This window comes from Perca fluviatilis, chromosome 23 (genome assembly GCF_010015445.1).
Source record: "Perca fluviatilis chromosome 23, GENO_Pfluv_1.0, whole genome shotgun sequence".
NCBI lineage: Eukaryota > Metazoa > Chordata > Actinopteri > Perciformes > Percidae > Perca > Perca fluviatilis.
The window spans coordinates 11,369,591-11,391,253 of record NC_053134.1 but is presented as its reverse complement, the minus strand read 5'-3'; the positions used below and the strand labels follow the sequence as shown (position 1 = coordinate 11,391,253).

The following is a 21,663-nucleotide window of genomic DNA, read 5'->3' as shown; positions in this document are numbered from 1 at the left end:
TCTCTTGTTCTTGTTCTCAAAAATGGGACAGGCTTGTGCAGAGGTTTCTGTAGGGAACAGAGTACAAAAAAAGCTACTAGGTTATTTTATTATAAAAGCTATATCTATCTATCTAGCGAGCGAGCTAGCTATCTAGCGAGCGAGCTAGCTAGCCTTCGTTTGGACGGCATACTTGCGTATTGATGATGTCATCGCCACATCCGTGAACCTCTAGCCTTCGACCTCTTACCCTGCGACGACTTCTCATTACACCTACATAAACATGCATCCGTCCTAATGCCCACAACGACACAGCACTGTAGCATATAGCTAGCTAGCTTGGGTTTGGTTTCTTCTTCTACGGTCTGTTTATATATATATATATATATATAGATATAGATATAGAGAGATAGAGATAGAGATAGAGATAGATATAGAGATATAGATATAGAGCGCAAGCTTTATGCGAATGCTCCGCCTCTTCTCCGTTTTTGGTGAATTTCTGTAGCAGAAACAGCGACACCTCTAGGCCTGGCATACGAAGTAGCGTGTTGAGTCATTTACAGATGGATCCGTTTGGACGCGTACATTCTTGAAACGATGCCAGCGGGGGTTGTTTTGGTACGTGTGGACGTGGCCTTACTGTGAGGTGACCATGGCGCTAGCACATCTGATTTTACTTCTATGCATATGCTCCCTCAGGAGTCCACACTGTGCGCATTTCATGCCAGTGAGGCTCATTAAATTCAACATGAGAGTCAGAGAGGAAAGGAACACCCTGGGAGAGAGCTGTTGCTTTATTAGTACAATGCTGTAAACAGAAACTGTCATTAAGGTTCTCTGCTTGAATCAATACGGCACCAACCTGCTTGCTACTGCGCATATTAATTTAAGGATTAACATATAGGTACTGCTAAGGTGTTTTCACCATAGCAGTACCTATAGACATAGTACATCAAGTCCTAAGGGGTATCGGAAGGATACAAAAGAAGTGAATCTAAATTGAAGCTAGGTATGCTCCTGCACTCAAAAACATACTCACACTCTCTCACACACACACACACTCTCTACACACACACTCTCTCTCTCACACACACACACACACACACACACACACACACACACACACACACACACACACACACACACACACACACACACACACACACACACACACACACACACACACTCTTTCTACTTTACAGCCTAGTCATTTATCTTCAAACAGACATTCTCTCTTATGCATATACCTTTCTTGCATATACCTCTTTTTATCACCGTATATATTTTTTTTAGACAGGGTGAACATGAAATGCAGAGCCTTTTATATTATAGCTACGCATTCCTCTTTCCCCCACCTTTGCACTGAAGCTTATCCATTACTACCTGAACTCTACTACAAAAGCCTCTGAAAATCTATCCGAGTTCGACGACGAAGGGTCCCAGAAACGTAAATTCAACATGGCTGTTTTTCAGTTGAAACTGCTTATACACAGAAGCACTTTAGGCACTCATTACTGACCCCTTGATGACCAATTATCCACCAAGTGCTGATGATAGTGTAGCTGGTTAATCTGTGTTGTGCCACGGACATACCTTTTGTGAAATAGTGTGGCTAAGCCATTTTGACCTTGGCCTATGAAGTGGCATCCGTTGTTCATCGCAGTAGGTCCTGAATATTGTGGAAACAAGTCGAGTCAGTGACCTGCTGATATTTATATAAATGGCAACCGTATTTCTGCATTCGTGCATTTAAAAAAAAAAAAAATTATGTTTATGTCTCCTGGTCTTTCGGACTTCAAGCCAAATCATTTTAAAACTGTTCAGGACATCTTGCTGTTCTTTTGATTAGCTGCTGTGCTAACCTTTTAACTCCTGCAACTGTGTTGTCTTTGGCCAGGTATTGAATGTCCACGCAGCTCCAGAAATATGCCTGGAGGGATGCAGGTGGCGGAACCGTTCAGTGACGAGGCCATGCTGTTCACCAAAGAGCTGGTGCTGCAAAGGGAGGTAAGCAGTATAGAGGGACATTCTGGCCCTGGTTTCATCATTCCCATGTTGCTAACTCTTTGGTGTTCTGCTATTTTGGCACTCACATTGCTGCATTTTATTTTCACACTTGAACAGTCCAAGTTTAGTCTGCTTTGAGCACACAACCATTTTGGTTCAGTGATGCAAGAAAATAATGTCTATTATACTTTTAATAACAGCTACTGATAAACCCAGACGCTACTTTGGCTTGAAAACAAATTTCCATCAGGCATTCTGGCTTTTTTTTTGTGCGATTGCCACGTTGATCCAGCCCATTTTATATGAGCAACACATATTAAAACTTCTTTAATTTAATTTGTTAATTAGAAAAATAAGGAATTATACCCACATTTGATGTTAACATTTTCCAGGCAATTTGTCTTAAATATTACAATAATATAAGACAGCATTTACACTCATGTGGTAAAGACAGGTTGTCTCTTGTTTGGACAATTTTTGCAAAGAAAAAACCCATCTAGGACGGAGATCCACAACTCTCCTCCAAACAAAATTCTTGTTTTTCTTTTGGCAATTTGATATTTGGTTTGATGCTTGACGTCAGAACCAGGGAGCAAGGATTGGGCCACTGACTTATAATACGCTGATTACATTGTTTACTCCCAAATTGTCTTTGTTACAGCATTTAATGCACTGTACTTATACATTGACTTATGTGGAATCTCAACAAAAACGAACCACAAAACACACACCCCACACACACACACACACACACACACACACACACACACACACACACACACACACACACACACACACACACACCATCCTTCCCCGCTTAGTAGTTTATGGAAAGCTCACCTGATAGTGGATCAGTGCTCCTGGGCTTTAGAAAACTACAGTGTGTGCCTGTTCATTCACATGCTAATGGGTTTTTATAAGGAGCAGTGAACGGACCAAAGCCATAATGGAACTAGCTATAATCCTGCCACCACTTATCCAGGCCACACACTCCCTCTCTTTTACTCTCTTTAACTCCCCCTCTCCATTCCTATCACCGTTTTTAAAGGTTTTTTTTTGCGTAGGGTGGCTGACTTCACTGTCCTCCGGTGTTTAATTGTCATGGAAATGTAGCCTTGGCCAGCATTGGAGGTGGACTAGTGTTAGTGTGTGTATATGTATGGGTTTGTGTGGAGAGCCAGTAGTATAGGTTGGAACCGGAACGCCTCGGCTGGGAAATAATTGAAGCAAGCAACAGGGGATTTTGATTGACAGGGATGCAAATCTCCCCGCATGAGTCAATGCAGTGCAGAGGTTTTCAAGCACTGACATGTTGAAATGAATTTTTATTACTTTTACAGATGCACATATACGCACAAATGCATAATTAATCAGATTCATAACACTTGTACACATGCTTTGCCACATTCTCCTTAGTCTTTCCAATAGACACGCAGATTAAATTAAGAATTTGTTATCATGGCCATCCGTACACACTCTTGACACACACACACACACACTATCTCACACATTTTCTCCCTCGCCAGTCATCAGTGGTGTCAGCAAGTTTTTCACAGGTAGGTGGGAGTTAGCAGGCAGGACCGAGCCATATAATGAGGCCTGAGCCCAGTGCGGGGGCTGGTTGGCTGGCTGCACTGACCTGCTGTTATGGACAAATATGAACACAAACAGTCACTCTCAAACGGACACATTCAAGTAGATAACAACACCGTTAAGCGTTCACACATGAGAGCTGTCCCTTTTCCAAAAAAAATAAAAATAAAAGGCAAAATGAACCAAAAGAAAGTAACTGGTTGAAAAACCCTGTGTAGAAAATCAGTTTGGGTGTAATTCTTCTGGTTCACCAGCTTAAAAAAAAAAGGGACATAGCAAGGGGACGACGAAACAAGTCACAGTTCAGAAACCCGCACACAACTAGCTAGAAAAGAGTCCGATGCGAGTGTAACGTTATAGGATCGCCTGACACGGAAACAGGAGAGAGTCCCATGAGAGAACACCTGTGAAAAGCTGAGAAGAAGCTCTAACGAGAGACGAGTAAGTCGCAGCAGAATAAAAGACACGATGTACTGTAGAACGGAGAGGTAGAAATGGTTTGTGCCTTTGATCCATCTCTCCCTCCATCTCTTCTATCCCGGAGTGTGATTGAAACAGGGTTATTAAGGTGTGTCCCACTCGAACATGAATATGGATCATTTGATTTCATTAGCAAAAGCTTCTGCTGTTGATTCATTTCTGAATGGCATCTGATTGCACAAGGTTTTTAAGATGTTCAGAAGGTGGCCTCACCTGAATAACATTTGATTTGGGTTTTGGCGGTGTATTTATTTGCATTCATAAAATATTTTCTCGCTCATGCTGCTTGACAGCCGTTTTTTGAGTTTTGTAGGGCTATGTTGATTTGATGACATGTTAAGTAACGCAATGGTCCCTACGCTTTTTTTTTTCTTCTTTTCTTCTCACACTTCTGTATTCCACTACTCTGTAATTAGCTGTTCTCCATGTCTTGTCTCCTTTTAGAGTGAGTTTGGGTGCCTTTGTTTTGGTTTTCCACTAATAGCCTTTTCTCTCTCCGCTTTCTCTTTTTCCACTCATTTCTGCCTCACTCTCGCCTCCCATCGTAGTCTTTGGTGTCCAGTTTTAAATCTGACTGACATTTGGGCTGCGGTCGAAAAGTCAAATGTACCTCCTAAGTCCTTTCCTAACCACTTTTCCTTAACCCCCGATGGTAAACGCCATGAGGTCAAGGAAAGGTGTGAAGGAGAATTAGGAAAAGGCAACCGCAGTGCGAGGAGAATCCAACTGCCCTTGCACTCGGCTGCGTAATCATGCGATGGCGGATGTTAAGGCGCTGACACACCAACCCGATTATCGTCAGCCTGGCGAGGTCAGTGACTCGAGTCAGTCTGTTCGGTGTGTTCCGTGCCGTCGGAGGAGCCGTCGGCCTTCATTTGGGCCGATTTGACTTGTTGAATCGGCCAGTGGGCAGTCGGACTCAATGACCAATCTGATTGGTGAAGTGCTAACCCGGGATAAGCGTGACGAACGCCTCTCAAAATCTGACGAGAATCTTTTAAACTGACCTTTGTCGATCTGAAATGAACACGGATTCGGCAACTGCACGGCCTATTTCTCGCTTAAAATGTTTTCAGAAACACGTTTCGGTGAACTATTTTCGTAAAATACGAGATCGGATTCCGAACGAGCGGCCGATATGGTCGGCTTTGTTCCAAAGGTGGACTAGAGAAAGGATACTGGATACTGAGCCTCGTGTGTTTTCACCGTGTTTCATGCTGGCTCAATAAACGTGGACCACCTGGTGGAAAATAATACTTATCATTTTATTTCCCTTTTATTTTCCTTCTTATTCTGCATTAAAGGTATAGTGGAGGATTTTCCCGAATTTTAGAAAAGATCCGCCCTCTCCACTTTTTTGAAAAAATGCACATGCGCAACACTCTACCTGCTCCCGAGACGTAACGCCTATTAAACGTGTGCACAAGAGTGCACGGTTTACAAGTTGCTGTCGGCATGGTTCATACAAGCCTACTTTCCAAAAGAAGATTTGCACTTTTTCACAAATTGAGATGTTTACCGTGTCTGTGCGGTGCGTGACTTGGGCTAGCATCGCTAATCATAGCTTACATCAACTTTCACTAGCAGTGATTTTAGCATGCCAAACTTTACCTGTCGAGTAGAAACTTCGCGACTGAGGCATCAGTGGAGAGCCCAACCTGTGCTTTTAGCGCACGCCAGCGTGTGAAACATTCTCCCAAAAACACTCCGGTCTTGTTTCTTTCTTCAGAGGCCTTTCTCTTCTTGTCATACCTTTCGTAGACACTCGTAGCTCACCACACATATACACCTGAAAGTATTCATGCGCAGAAAGCGAAAACTACCCTAGGGACGAGCACGTACGACGGCCTTACGTAAACATAGCGCCAGAATGATTGACAACTAGGAGGACCAATAGTCTTGATGATCCACCCGGAAAAAGAAAATCCTCCACAATACCTTTTAATTATGTCGTTTCATGTGAAGCACTCACTGCATGTCATTTCGTCATTATAATGCACTGGCCTGTAGGCGGTTTCTTGTATGAAAGGTGTTCTGCAGGTGTTCTGGGTGAAAGAGAAATATATTGTTAATGAGGACAATATTCTCTAAACTGCTGTGCACGTTTACGCACAAGGACAGCAGTCATCAGCGTTACTTCATTGGTTATTTCAGAAGGTAAACGTTGAGTTATTTTTTCTCTGTCAAGTTAATAACTACAGGTTTTAGTTTTGCTGTTTAAATATCCCACGATATCAGCGACAGTGGCATTACTGCGTGCTTGGAAACATTTCCAGTTAGTGAAAGCATCGCCTCTCATCATTACACTACATATTTAAAGAAAACTCTCCTACATCACTACAATACATCATTTAAAAAGCAATAGCCTACACAGACTGTAGAGAGGGTGAAAATGACTTATTTGGGTGGGTGATTTCAGGTAATTGATTCGGATGCCGTCAGAGCTGATCCGCGCATTCTCACATAATATTCCTATTTTCACACATGGTCCAAATAATGTAGTCATATCTGTAGTGACTTTCAACAAAACCTATATATATTGAACTAAGCCACTGAGGGGCAAACTTGTTTCAGAGGCTGCTCTGGGCTAAAAATAAACTGCTGACCGCTGCGTACAGGGTTACGGCCAGCGCTACTGCGCACCTTAATATCCTGAATATGAACGTTAATATGGTGATGCGTTGCTTTAAATTTTGCTGCCGCAAGGACTTGTGGGATGGCAATTATCCCCTTTGCTTTCATAAAGGATGGTCCAGTGTATCCTATGCTAAAGAAGGTAACAAAGGAAGCATTGAAGCATCTTTTCTTATCACCTAGACAATTTGAACGGCTCTCGTCATGGCAGCCGCTTAACTACTTCCGGGTCATTTCACTCCGTTAGGAACCTTCCTAAGCAAAATTGAATATTCGACCGCAGCCCAGCTCTCCGTTGTCTCCCTCCTCGCCTGCCATTTCTCGCTATCCCCCTCCATTCTCAATTTCTCTCTCTCTAAGCTGCCACACAGCCATATCTTAATTTCTCCTGATGCAGACACGCATAATTAATGTGGCATCCAATGAGGGGAGAGGCCCTGCTTTCTGTCTTCTCTATTTATAAACCACCACCACCACCCCTCATTCCGTCAAGGATCTCTGGTGGTTCACTGCCGCTTTTTTGAAAGATGTCTTTCACTTTCACTCACTCTTTTCAAAAATCCCTTTTGTGTTTATCTGCTCTGTCTTCCTCTATCCCTCCCTTCCTTCTTTCTCTCTTTTACCGTCTGTCTCCCTCTGTCTCTCTTCCTGCTCCCTCTGCGTTGTGTTAATCTCTGACAGACACTGCTCCCGTTCCCAGCGTGAAACTGAAACAGCAGCACATATTTTTGAGAGAGAGAAAAAAAAAAAAAAGGAAATGCATTGGTAAACACCACTCCCCAGACATTTCTCTTTTTCTTTATTGATGTCTTCCATTTAATTTCTCTCACCTCCTACCTTCCATTGATAAAAATATTCATAAAGAGTCTCAGTCACTGAGGCTCTCTATTGATTTTGCTTTTGGGTGGCAACTTCAAACTCTCAGCATAACCAGAGGGGAAGGAGAAGGAAAGAATTTGACTGCATTGACGTGTTTATCTAGGATGAGTCAGCTACAGACGGGGCATAATTAGTGGTTCAGTGTTAGTTAATGAAATACACAAGTCAGTGAAACAATATTGTATGATAACTAGCGTCATTCCAAAATGAGACGGCTGCAATGTGAAAAATGTGACCGTTCTTAAGACTTAAACAACAGACTGTTGATTGGCTCCACTGTTTATATTTTTTTTCCATATATCCATTTTTGTATAACTGATCACCAGGCTGGAGTGGAAACAAGAATAAGAAAAGAGCGTAAAGCGGAGATGGGAGTGTTTGGTTGAGCAGGCACGAGAGCAGGTTAAGTGGACAGTAATATGCCATGTACTGATCCACCTACGTATACCATCAGTCCTGTTGACCTCATTCAGTCTGGGTGGTCTCTCATCTACTGTACGGCCTACTCACTAACAATTACTCTACCTCACACATACATGAAGAGGACCTTTTGTATTGGTACGTCAGGGTGTTTTTCAATACATTTGAATCTAATGTATTTCTTTATTTAAACCCAAAATTCATAAAATTATTAAAAATGACTTCCAGTCATGCGTTTACAATTGAGTCATAAAAAGTGCTTGTTTTAAGAAACTAAACTGTATAATGTACCATTGCAATGGATTATCCTACAGCTGACTGCACCTGAGAACAAAGTGATGAATGGGGCGTAGTAGTCGTTCATTATTATTATGGTTTCGAGTCTTCCTGTCAACGGTCTATTTAGTAGGAAACTATATTTTCAAATGGTACAAGAGCAGCCATAGTTGTGTTACCAATTTTAAAGTTTGACACATAGTTTGTCATGCATGTCATCCTTTGGAAAAACAATTTTAGAAACCCTTTATTCCACATCAAATTTCAGCTGCAGTTGACAAGAGTTAACATGGTAATAAAAATGATAATTTCAGTAATCTGGTGAAAAACCAAACAAAAATGTAATTAGCATTTCAAGACCTAGTCCTAACACACACACACACACACACACACACACACACACACACACACACACACACACACACACACACACACACACACACACACACACACACACACACACACTCACACTTACCTCACCGTTCAAAGTGTCAGTTTTGGGTGTCACGTGGCCCCCGTGCCCACCTTGTGACGTGAAGACTGCGTGCACCAGGCTGCCATAGGTGAGGGTTTGTAGCGGCTGCCTTCAGACGTGCAGGAGGCTGGGTTGTGGAGCCTTGATGAGTCACTGGGCCAGCATCACAGATTCCCTGCTACCGCCTGCCTCTACAGATCTCCGAGCTCTCTGCTTTAATAATTGTTCTTGGTGAGCATTTTAATTAAATGCTAATGCATTCACCACCTTTTGTAATATCAAGAGGATTTTGCTTTTCCTTCTCTGTGTGGTAATTATAAGTACCACTACCTCAAGTATAAATAGTCATAATGTGGCAGTTGGATTTGAATTGTTATCTAGTTGTCTGTCATTTTCTTCAGTCTGACTCCATGCACATCTGTGGTCAGTGCAACTCCTGATCAATTCATTTAGCATTCTTCACACACGCGCAGAGGCACACAGAATGCATCCTTCATGCATTCGAGCCTCTTTTATACGTCTTATTTTGCCTTTCTTGGCCGCAGGACAGCATCGGATTTCTCCACAGCTTCCATGCTCTCACATTGATTTCCGATCACGCTTGAATTATTTTGGCATAAGGCCGATTATACAAGTACTGCTTTGACCATGTCTCTTACTCTCTCTCTCCCCCCCTCCTCTCCCCCTTTCCCTCTATCACACACTTGCCGGACATTCCGTCGTTCATATTGGCCTGTTTTATCGACATGCATTTGTGCGTCTTTGATTTTTGCATCTATTTTTGACTTGTTTTTTTTTTTTTTTTTTGAGAGAGAGGGGGGAGAGAATATGAGTACACATAATGAATAATGCATGCTGTGGTTTCCTGGTCAGCGAGACAAACAGATGGTGGGGACGGTGAACTGCCCCTCGGGTCCTTTTTCCCACCACATACTGTAGTCAAACAAACCACAAGTGCAGAAGGCAGCCCCCTATCCATATTACTGCTGCTTTATAGCCACAGACAGGATCTGTCCCCATCCATTCATAACCGCGGCAGTCTGGACCAGCCTGGACTACATCCATGCCAGAGATATTTAATATTTTTTTACCATCATATCGTAGCTAATTCTTCTGATAGTGTTGCCAAAAGTGACGTACAATTCAGTTTTTTATTTGAGTGATATGACCCAGATGGGGCTTTTAATTATTTCAGCATTACACTAAAATAATTCCTCATTGGCAGATTGTCAATGATGTTGCCCAGTTGTCAATAAAAAAAAAAAAGCAGACATTCGCAGATGTGCCCTAATCTGTGCATTTATCATTATTGATGTTGATACAAACCTGAACGGAGCTCAGAGAAAAAACAAACGTGTTTTTGATGTTTGTATTAAAAGTTGTAAACCCTTTTGCGGTACGGTCCATTTGTCCATCTATGCGAGTCACAATTGACCAATAGTTGTGTTTCTGTGTGATGGTGGATGTGTCTCGCTCTGTGAAATAGAGTAGCAGCAAGGTAACGGGCAAACCATGTTAGTTGTCAATTTAAATAGAGATAAAATTTGTAATTTTAAGTTTGACCTTGAAACCCACATAGTGAGCCTTGTGATGCCATTGATTGTAGTTTCTATTGAGCACTGACCATAAATTCTGACGCTCACAAATGGCTTGTCTACATGACTGTCGACTAATTGGTGTCACGGATGAAGTTCACCTTTTGCAGCAGTTTGCAAATAAACCACTGCTCACTTTGTGTGTATCGGTGTCACAGTTGGGCGGCTTTGTTCCTTGAAAATTGTGAATTATAGCCTGAAGGTGAACCGAGCGGCCCACATAAACGCATTCACACCATCGCAGTGACCGAGGAGATAGATGGGCCTGAATAGAGATGGAGAGATGAGAGGAAGGGAGAAACCTGCTCACTGCTTTATCGCCCCAACTTGTTTACCACGAGGACAAGCGTGCGTGTGTGCGTGCGTGTGTGTGTTGGAATTGCAACTTCACTGTCCACCCTGATAAGCATACCCTGGAAACAGTGCAAAGACACAGGCACACACTGTGCTTGGGGACCAGCTGAATCCTCTTAGCCTTTTCCTCTACATGAAGGGCACTGCAGCACTCTTCCACATCAATGAGGGCAATAGTATAATGCTCTCATGCACTTTCACTGTACTGTCTCACAGTTTATCACTCACTGTATGCATCTTATCTTTAATTCTCTTTCTTTCTGTGATTTATTTTATTTTTTTTCCCCTTTTGCTTTCCTCCACCCCCCCCCCCACACACACACACACAGGTCTACATTTTAATGCATTTAAGGAGAGAGAGAAAGAGAGCACATAATGGAGGTATAGGGCATCATTGTGTGTGCACACATTCCTAGACGAACACATTTTTTAAATAATTGTTGAACCTGAGGCCAGACGACTGAATGGTTCAGAAGTAATTGCAGCAACAGGAAAGGGAGAAAAGGCTTTTATTGTCTTTGTTTCCCTTTTTTGTTTGACTTTCCCCCGTTATACTCTGATCCTTCTCACTTAAGTAGAAAAGAGCCAAAGTACATATTGAATTTTTGTCCGTCTGAGAACACTGCAGGCGGCCAGCCAGATAGCCAGTGGCTGTATCAATAGACAAGTCATTACCTGTCTCGTTAGTTGGGTTCTTCTTTTGGCTTTATTATTTTTTCGCCTCCTCTACCAGTACCAGTATTGTTCTAACAAACCGTTTTTCACTTCATCAGTCAGCACAGTACAACTTGTGATGGTCAGAAATGACCAATGGATGATGAGGATTCCGAAAAAGAAAGTTGAGACAAATAATATGTTGAATTGGGAGAGTTACTGTGGCATATCGACTACATTAATGAAAGAGGACAGTCTAGTAGGGCACACTCGATAGCTCAATAGTTGCCTGACAGTCGGACCAATTTTCACTTTGCTCTGGCTTTCTAATCGCAAACAAGGAGGTTCCATAAATGCCACGGTTAGTTACTTAAAGGTCTACTTTAAATTCTAATGAATTTCTCTTTGGTTATTAAATATGAGATGGAAATGAAAGTGAGACTTTGGTTATTAAAGAAAAATTCAAACCTCTCAACAGACGCGAGTGTTGGAAAATGCCTCCGCTTTAACAAGTGTCGTCTTGTTAATCCTCCTTCGGTCAGCTGATTCTCCATCTCTAGTTCTGCCCCAACAGGCAGCTTCATTTTTATTGTTGATCTCTTCATTTGTTGTAGTTGTCTCGCCTCACCATTCTTCTAACTTGACTGGCATTTTATGTTCCTCACTAAATTAATGTTGGTATTTTTGCGCACACGTCCCTTCCCCCAATTTTTGTTGCCGCCGTTGTCTTTCATTACCCCGACTTGCACCCCCTTTGTGATTTTGTGTACACATGTTACTTTCACTAACCTCTTTTTAGTCTGCCTCCCTTTCAGCCTGACCCACAAGGAAAATGCTCTTACACACAGCTGCGTGCACACACATACCCAAATCCCCCTGCTGCGTCGCCTTCTGAGCAGCTGGCCGCTAGGTGTTTGCTATCTAAACATGAACACTGTTTGACACTGTAACACAAATGTCGTTCGATTGGCTTCAGAGGCAAAATTAACAGTCTGTTCAAATTCGTTAGCAGCGAATACATTCTGTCCTAATCTGAAAAAAATTTTTTTGTACTTATTGTTGTATAAAAAAAAAAACCTGCTTTAAATAAATGTGGTTTATTGACATTTAATGCTAGAATAATACCAGAATGTTCCCTGTTGCAGTCTGACCTAGATGGTGCACAGTAGTAGAAACATTATATAGTCTTTGTCCTTCACTACCCCGAGGAAATGGCTCTAGGCCTTTATGCTTTATTGATGCTTAGATTGATGCTATTCTGTTGATCACTGATACAACAGCGTCAAATATTGACAGCTTTGACAGACAAAAATGGATATCCATCTATCTTTGTGTCTCCACCATGCATACATCAAATACATAGTTATTTTAGCTGTAAGTGGTATATTGATGTTGTTCAGATTGCTTTGCGGTCTGTGTCAAATGTAGCTCTACTTGTAGCTTCTTACACCCTGGGATCTATATGTAGTGCCTATGCAGAGGAATTATTTTCTCAGGCATCACTAACATACATGCAAGAGGGTTGGCGTGCGTGTGCGCGCTCAGAGCAGATACCAGCCTTTCAGTTGTGCTAATGGTTCCCTTGACAACACAGCAGTTGCCACACGTCGAAGTTGTCTTGGCTGTAGGGTTTAAAACACATGACACACACACACACACACACACACACACACACACACACACACACACACACACACACACACACACACACACACACAAAATCAGGCTTGCACATGCACACACTGAAGTCAGCTGTTTCTGTGCCTTTTCTCTCCCTCTTTTTTTTTTTTTTTTTTTTTTTATGATGGCAGAATTTATATATGGTTCATGCAGACCAACACACACATACCGTACTGTTCACACAGACCATCTTCACCTCTTCTATTCCCCACATCTTGTGTGTGTCTCTCCGTGTTTCATGTCAGTCCTCCGTTACGTGCTCGCTTATTGAGTCGTCAATGTCAGGCCCCTGCTGTGTAGAGGGCACACCTCCCTAGACCTCCCATCTCCAATTGTCTTGTCCTTTTTATTTTTTCTCTCACCTTTTCCTCTGCGTTCAAAAGACATTTTTATTTTTTTTAATCTGTGCACGTGTGTGTACCTCGCGTGAGCAGGAATATAGCCTCAAAGATGTGAATACATAAGCGGCAAATAAAGGCCAAAAAAGAGGAGCGAGTTGAAGCGGTAATCCTTCTGCAGCTTACCCCAGCATAATGTCTTCACGCATGTACTCTTATCCCCATCTCAGCATCTCTTTCCATCTACCTCTTCGCTCATTCTATTTCTTTATATCCCTTACCAACAAGAGAGTAGGTTATGGCGCTGTTGCCCGCTATCCTCCCCTTCTTTTTTCTATGTTTTCCCAGAGAAGAGTTGGGGGCATAAAGGGAAGAACAAGCCTGGCAAAATATTTTTCAAAAAACCAACGGGAATTGGGCTCTCAGCCTTGAATTCAAACAGATAAAGCTAATGGCAGAAGTGGGCGACAGGCAGAGAGCTGTGTGTATCTCTGCGCAAGCATAGCTTCAATTGAGGCCAGCTATAGAAATGTAGTTTCTTTAAACCCCTTTGCTGGCTGAATCTCTCTCTGAATGTGCAGGGGTGTATGCAGGGGAAGTTCCAAGAAAGCCTGGCCGGGGCACTGCCGTTTCTTAAAACGCTTTGGTCGCCAGCTGAATCTCTCTTCAAGGGAGTGTTCGCTGCTGTGTAAGTGTGTCTGAATGGTGCTCAGTACTTCCCAGGCCTAAAAGTACATTTCATTATCTTTGACATAACATTTTAACACCTCTCCATTCTAACCAGGATAAAACAATTTTTGTAGCATTCAACAACTACAAGTTCAGGTTTTGATAACCTGTCCTCCCATTGCTGAAACTGATGGAAGCTGTAGTTTTCAGAAGCGTGTGTGTTGTTGGCACCTTGGTCTCTGGTGTTTCTATATTGCTGACATTTAGCACTAAAGTCTGACACACCCGCAGACAGACAAATGCTTGCTCCTTCATACATTTCATATTGCTGTTCCATAATGTTTCGTCTGCCACCCCATAGCAACTTGTTTTCCACTTTTGGCTGAGAAGTTAAACACACACACACACACACACACACACACACACACACACACACACACACACACACACACACACACACACACACACACACACACACACACTCTTTATTATCTCCTGGAACAATACTAATAGATGCATGTACTGCTGTGAGCAAACAGTTTGTGCCTCTGCTGCCAACAGAGTGGGAGGGTGAATGCTTGCCAAGTCTCCTCTCCTCTCCTCTCCTCTCCTCTCCTCTCCTGTCCTCCCCTCTCCTGTCCTCCACCAGTCATTAAACTTGAGCCACTTTCTTTGTCCCTCTTTTGTGTTTTCTTCTTTTCTTTGATGATTTCCCTCTGCTTACTCTCAATAGTCATCTCATGAGCTGCATACACATCCTCCTCTTCATAGTATTAAACTCCCACTAGAGTAGTAACTCTATAGGTTTTCTTTTTTTCACATCACTGTTGAATTGCTACCACCTACTTGTATTATTTCTCTCTCACTTGTGGCATTAATCCCTCATGTTTACACTCTTACAGAACATCCCCCGACTATCGCTCGCGACTTGGTTTGAAGTAATTTCACAGCATCAACAACAAAACTGTAATTGATGGACAAACACAAGCCCACTTGCACATACACGTCTTTGATGTGTCTTGTCTCTCAATCCAGCTAATTAAACACAACCACAGTGTTGACGGAAGAAGAGCAGTGTAACTAGCTCTCTAATTATTGGCTTCCCCGTTGGGCAGGTACTCTTATATCAGCCAGGCCGACGAGGTCGCGCTCAGCTTAGGGCCACACGGCGCCTCTGATTCACCTCTTGTTTAAAAGTACTTGGTTCTGAAATGCTTAACACTGCTCTGAAAACAATTGTTTATAGAACACGTTTGCTTTTCTAATAAGAATAAGTATGCAAAATGAATCTTCACTGATGCCCACACCACTACACATGTAGCTGTAGACATACTGGCACTTAACATATCATGATAAAGGATTTGTCCTGACCTCTCATTGCTTTATTGTAATGTTATTTTATAATAATAGTTTTTTGTTTTTTTTTCAAATTTCTTTTCTTGCAGTGGGGCCTTAAGCTCTTCCTTAACGTATACATCTGCGAGGTTTAAAAGTTCCAACATCATCTTGATATTTATAATTTATTCCTCTGCCTCCAATTACTTAATGGGCCCTATTTTAACGATGTAAGAGCACGGCATGAAGCGCCTGGCGCAGGTGCTTTTAGGCCGTGTACGAATTCACTTTTGCTAGTTTAACGGCGTAAAAAAAGGGTCTGTGTTTTAAAAGGGTTGTCTTAATTAATCATAGGTGTGTTTTGGCCGTAACATGCAATAAACCAATCAGAGTGTCCTCTCCCATTCCCTTTAAAAGCCAGGCGCGTTTGTACCTTGGCGCATTGCTATTATGATGGAGGTTTTGCTAAGCAGGAAGGAGAGATTTTCAGGAGAAGAAACCGATCTGCTCGTGCGTGAAGTGAAAGCGCGCCAGCAGATCATATAATACTATTTCACATTGTAATATTTTCAATCTTTTGCATGTTTGTGTGTTGCTGCGCGTCCCCATGTATGTAGCAAGCATGGCGTCTGCGCGCCGTGATCGAGCCTAGGCGCGTTTTACTAATGCTCTGTTAAAATAACAATGAAATGCCGCGTTATTGACTTCAGTCCAGGTTTTTGTTGGTTGATGGCGCGATCGCTTCCTGCTGCCTCAAGATAGCAACACGCCAAGAACGCACCTGAACACACCTCCCTGTAAGACCAGCACGCCCATGGGCGCACAGATGGGCGCAGGTCCATTTGCTATTTAAACGATGTGGGAAGATCGGACCGGACATGTTAGGTTTTCCCAGCGTAGCTTTAGAGGATGTCACACAGTTAAAGTCTAAGTGTTGTCTCCTGTTATATGCGATAACCAGCTACTGGGTTAAATTCTGAAAGCATACAAACACAAAAAACTGACACCACAACACACACAATTGAAAAAAACACTGTGAAGCGCTGAAAAACCGTACACACACACAAAAAAACCAAACTGCGAAAAAAACCCAAGGTAAAAACACACCAACAATGCAGCGAGGCTTTACCTGTCCACTGCAAACAGAGGTTGGCTATGGATTTGTTTGATCTTTAAAGATCACTGCTGACCCACATGTACACACACACACACACATTTGAACCCACACAGCAGTTTGCTGCAGCAGTTAAATAATTCTGCCACTGCATGAAAACGGTTTCAACCCATGGATGCTCTAAGCAGCTCGTCAGGGCTTTCATCTTGAGTTGCTTTCATGTGCTACTCTGTGCTCTGCAGTGCACTTTTTCCTCCGGAAGTCTTTGACTTTAGCACACTGCTTGTCATCTTGAAGTCCACGTCAGTGTAAATTCATGATCCTGCAGAACGAATACTGAGCTCTACGTAATGTGTCTGATAGGAGCTTCTTATCTGTTGCAATAACCTTTTCAATTCTCCCCTTTCTTGTTCCCCATCCTCCTTTTCTTGCCCACTTCTCTCTCTCTCTCTCTCTCTCTCTCTCTCTCTCTCTCTCTCTCTCTCTCTCTCTTTTTTTTTCTCTCTCTCTCTCTCTCTCTCTCTACGTGTCCTTTTTCCATCTAGCACTGCTGTCGTCCAACATACTAAATCGGGGTGTTACAGATAATGTGTCGCCCTCACTATCCACCTCAGATAATTCTCTTACGCGTGTCTGTCTTTCTCACTGCCTCCTTTCTTTAATGTGTTGAGCAATGCAGGAGGCCATTTTGTCACCCCAATCCCACCCCTCCACACTCACCAAAATGTCTTCACCCAGATACTCCTTCTCATCCTAGAAAACATTAAATCCCAGAGCGTACTCACTATATAATATATATAACTGTAACCCACAAACTGCTTTTTTCATGTAACATCAGTCTGCAGGTTTGTAAGAAAGCTTCTTTTTTTCCTCGCTTCTTACACACACACACACACACACACACACACACACACACACACACACACACACACACACACACACACACACACACACACACACACACACACCTGAGAAAATATCTCTTCTCCATAGGCACTACACATAGCTATATTTGACACAGACCGCAAAGCAATCTAAACAACATCAATATACCACGTACATCTAAAATAACTATGCATTTGTACATGCAGCATAAAGGCAAAGATTTTCTTTTCAGCACACTGTGAATGTGCCTTTTCTCGTCTTTCTCTTTTTTCTTTTCAGCACACTGTGAATGTGCCTTTTCTCGTCTTTCTCTTTTTTTCAGAAGAACATACAATATGCAGACATCTCTGACTGTATGTCATGGTTTTTGATGGTCAGCACAGTTGCCTCTGTTAAATCCTACTAATAAGCTGCCTCAAAAGTTTTATTAGACAAAAGCAGAGTCAGGGAGCTTGTGCTTGGATTAGAATTGATAAGAAATAACCCGTTAATACCCTGAATTGATGGACTGTGTTTATGTATGTCTGTGTTTGTGAGTGAGTGAATAAGGACTGATCCCAAGCACGGTATCCTTGGTGATACGCCTGTGATCATGATTTCTCTCCAGGCTGTAAATCTCAACAAAAGCAGTGAAATTAATGGCCAATGGCTTCATTTTTTATGTGCTCTGTGTGTATGTGCATGCTTTTATGTGTGTGTGTGTGTGTGTGTGTCGTCATCTTTATTTGTGTTTGTGCACACACACAAACCTCAACAAATCCCTCCTCAAATATGTCTCAGTCCCCAGTTTGCGGCTCTCAGTAGGCGTGATTTACTACACACACACACACACACCTTAGCCTCAACCACAGGATGGGATCATAAAAGTAAGGCTTCAGCTTCGCTGGCTGCTACCACCAACCAAAAGGGCAATAAACTTTCTCACAGGGAGTAACACACTTGATTGGTCTTCTACATGGCAGAAATGGCTCACACAACCCACCTGCCATTCAGTCTCAGTTTTATCAACAAAATCTTTGTAAATCTGACCACAGTATATATCCAGTAAAATCTGTTGGCATGCACCTATTCAACACTAAAGCCTCGACTGCGCTGGGCTCATTGCCAACTGTATACTGTGATTCAAATGTTTCTTCTGCTTCGGTTGACCTCAGTTACAACAGCTAATACCACCAGCTGGTCACTGAATATGGTTATTTACACCATTTTTCACTCAGTCAAAGTCAGGTGCACCAGCGAACGTTAACTTGCCGTCACTAGTTCTTCCAGTCCACCAACACCTTCCGCACCTTTACCTTCATGTATAATGCACTGTATGTAAAATGTAAAGATTTGTTGATTTAATAATTTAATTAGAAAAGACCCACGTGATAAAGCCAAATATTAAAGGTTAAGTGATTCATTAGTGCTCCTGACTCATTTTCTCTTTTGTCATGATGACCTCGGACTTGCTCTCTGCGTAGATGATGTGCCGTCTCCACTCTTTGACTCTGCATCCTGTCCAGTCCCTATATTTGACATTAGGACCGAACAACTCTGGCCCTGACTCATGTTGACTCACAAGGCAGCACGCTCCCAGGCCTGCTTAGAATAGCCTCCTGTCTGCTCCACTAGCACACTGGCTAATGCTCATACAAAAATCCCTGCACATGCACTGTGTTGAACACCCTTACATTAACTAGGGATGCAGATTCTCTAATCGAATCATTGGCGACAGTATTGTCAATAATCCATAAAAGCTTTTAAAATACAAATGCATGAAAACACAATTAGAGCAATTGGCATGGGCTATTTTGCCACATATATATTTAGCAAAAAAATTTAATAAAGTTCCAATATTAAACATAATTATGCCGGCTTTTCTGAAAAACATAAATCACATGGAACTCAACATGCAAGGCACTTCCTATCAATGGAATGGGAATCCTAAAAAAAAAAAAATGCATGTATCAAGCAGATAAAGCTAAAAGGCTAAAATCACTTTTTGTCCTTGCTGTTCCAGTATGTAGACAACCAGTTGTACTGATCCCTCATCACAGGCTCTGATCAAAGATGGTGTAGCATCTGTTCCGAAATTCAGCATTATCTATAATCTGTTAATTTAGTCCTGATGAATATGTTAATAGAAATTGATTGAAACATTCTTGTTGCTCTACGGTTATGACTGAGTGAGGCTCTTTAGTTGATAAATGTCTGATAAAATTGATATTATAATGCTTGTGGGTCATTTTTAATGGAATAACCCTTTATTACAGCCATCTTCTGCATAGTAATCATCTAGTGCCAAGTAATTTACAATGAGATGTCCTACAAACTCTTAAGTTGAGAATGAACTCCTTCCTGGAATTGAATTAAAGTGAGAGTATGTTTGTTTTTGCTGCTGGTTTAAGGGCTTTGACCTTAAATTCAGGTTTGTCTCGATCACACTGAAAACAAAAACGCCTGGTTGCACTCTGGCAGTCATCGTCCCTACAGTTCCATTTGCGCTGATCTCTTGATCCTCCCATCCTCTCTGCCGTCATATTCACCGGTCTCCTTTCCTCAAGTACCCCCAGCTGTCAAGTCCTCACCCCACCACATCCCTTGTGGTGCATTCCAGGCCATTCACCAATCATGCAGGAGCCATAATGGCCAGGCTATATATCCCCCATTCCATCTGTAGCTGGCACTCTTGCATCACATTTGCTCTGCTTACTCCTTTCCCAAGTGCCTTTGCTTTCCTTTTGCTTTGCTTTCCCCTTTTGGTAGGTCTAACTCTTTTTCTTTTTCTCTCACTTTTATTTCTTTTTCATCAAATGTTACTTTGTATTTCTTTTGCACATTTTCTGTTTTTGCTTCTTTCTTATCCCTCCCTACTTATCTTTTCATTGTGGCCAAATTCTCCCTTAATTCCCTTCCCCTCATTCACCTTTCACTTCTTGTTCTCTTGTCTATTTCTTTTCGTCTCCCAGCAACCCTATGTACCATCAGCCACCTTATTATCCCTGTTATATTTCTCTGTGTATATCTTGTTTTGCCCTTGCTGTCTGCTCTTTGCTTCTTAGATCTGCTGCCTTTACCATCCCCGTTTTCTGTTCTGGCTAAATTTCTTACTTTTGCTTGCTCCCCAATAACTTCTTTCTAACAATCTGTCACGCTGTACTTCCAACTTAAATTTTATTTTCTAAATCTCAGTTCCTCTACCCCTTTTATGGTCTTTCTCCCATTCTTTTCCTTTCCTTCTCTACCCAGGCTCTGTGTGCTGTGGGTAAATAGGTGCATCTTGCCTTGCTTCCTCTTTCAAATGGCTTCATGATTGCTAATGAAGCACACAGACAGGAAAAAAAAGAAAATGACGAGGAGGATGGAGGGACGAAGTGTTTCCCATGGAGACGGGCCCTTCAGTGGCTGCCTCGCTGATTGGCTGGTTGACCCTGTAGTCATGTTGACTGATTAGTATGACAGAGCCCATTTATAGCACAGCACAGCTTAATATGTGACCACATAGCACAACATACTTCAGTATTGAAAAGTATGGTGTAGCATAAGAAATATCCTGCTATACCATACGTGGCATACAAAGTACAATACAGTATGTCCAAGCTTACGATAGAATGCCATAACACAGCTTAATGCTTAATACAGAGCTTACATCTGTTCATACAACTGCTCACAATCCATCCAACCCATTTACAGTATCCATTTAGATACAACATACTTGTTTGAACATTTCTTCCACATGCTTCACATTAGAGACAATTGGAAAACTGCTTTCTGGGTTTGCATTGCTATGGTATAAAAACAATTGTAAGTAAACAACAGGAGTGGGAGATTAAGGCATGCTGTCTGAGATGTGAGTCAGCGTATTGACAAATGGTCAGTAAATTATGAAATGGGTGTGTTTGCATGTTTGTTTTTGTTGGCACTTTACCTTTATTGGAAAGGTTAGAGTAGAGAGGCAAACAGAAAAGGTGGGAGAGATGGGGGGTATGACATGCCACAAAGATCCGCAGCCGGATTCGATCGGACGTTGCAGTTACATTATGTTGTATAGGCTTTTACAATTCGGCTACTGGGGCACACCTTAATGGTCATGTTAAATGTTTTTCTTAATATGTCTCTCTGGTCCTCTCGGTCTTTACATGCTACATATCTTTGGCCCCGGTCATCACACACCAGTGTACTGTCTCTATATACGTTTTTCAGGAAGATTCAATGCTTTCCTTGTTCTCTGTGATATATATTTTTCTGCTGCACTGCACAACTTTGCCATCTATGTTTACTCCAACGTAGTCTCTACTCATTGGGCTCATC

General features: G+C 42.1%; 1 protein-coding gene across 1 annotated transcript in view; it reads left to right on the top strand.

Annotated features, from left to right (window-relative positions):
* snd1 (staphylococcal nuclease and tudor domain containing 1) overlaps window positions 1-21,663 on the top strand; it is a 178,449-nt gene that overhangs the window by 57,189 nt on the left and 99,597 nt on the right. The window contains exon 16 of the mRNA XM_039791245.1: window positions 1,880-1,989. Within this exon, the coding sequence (XP_039647179.1) occupies window positions 1,880-1,989 (110 nt within the window). The remainder of the gene's footprint in view (window positions 1-1,879; window positions 1,990-21,663) is intronic.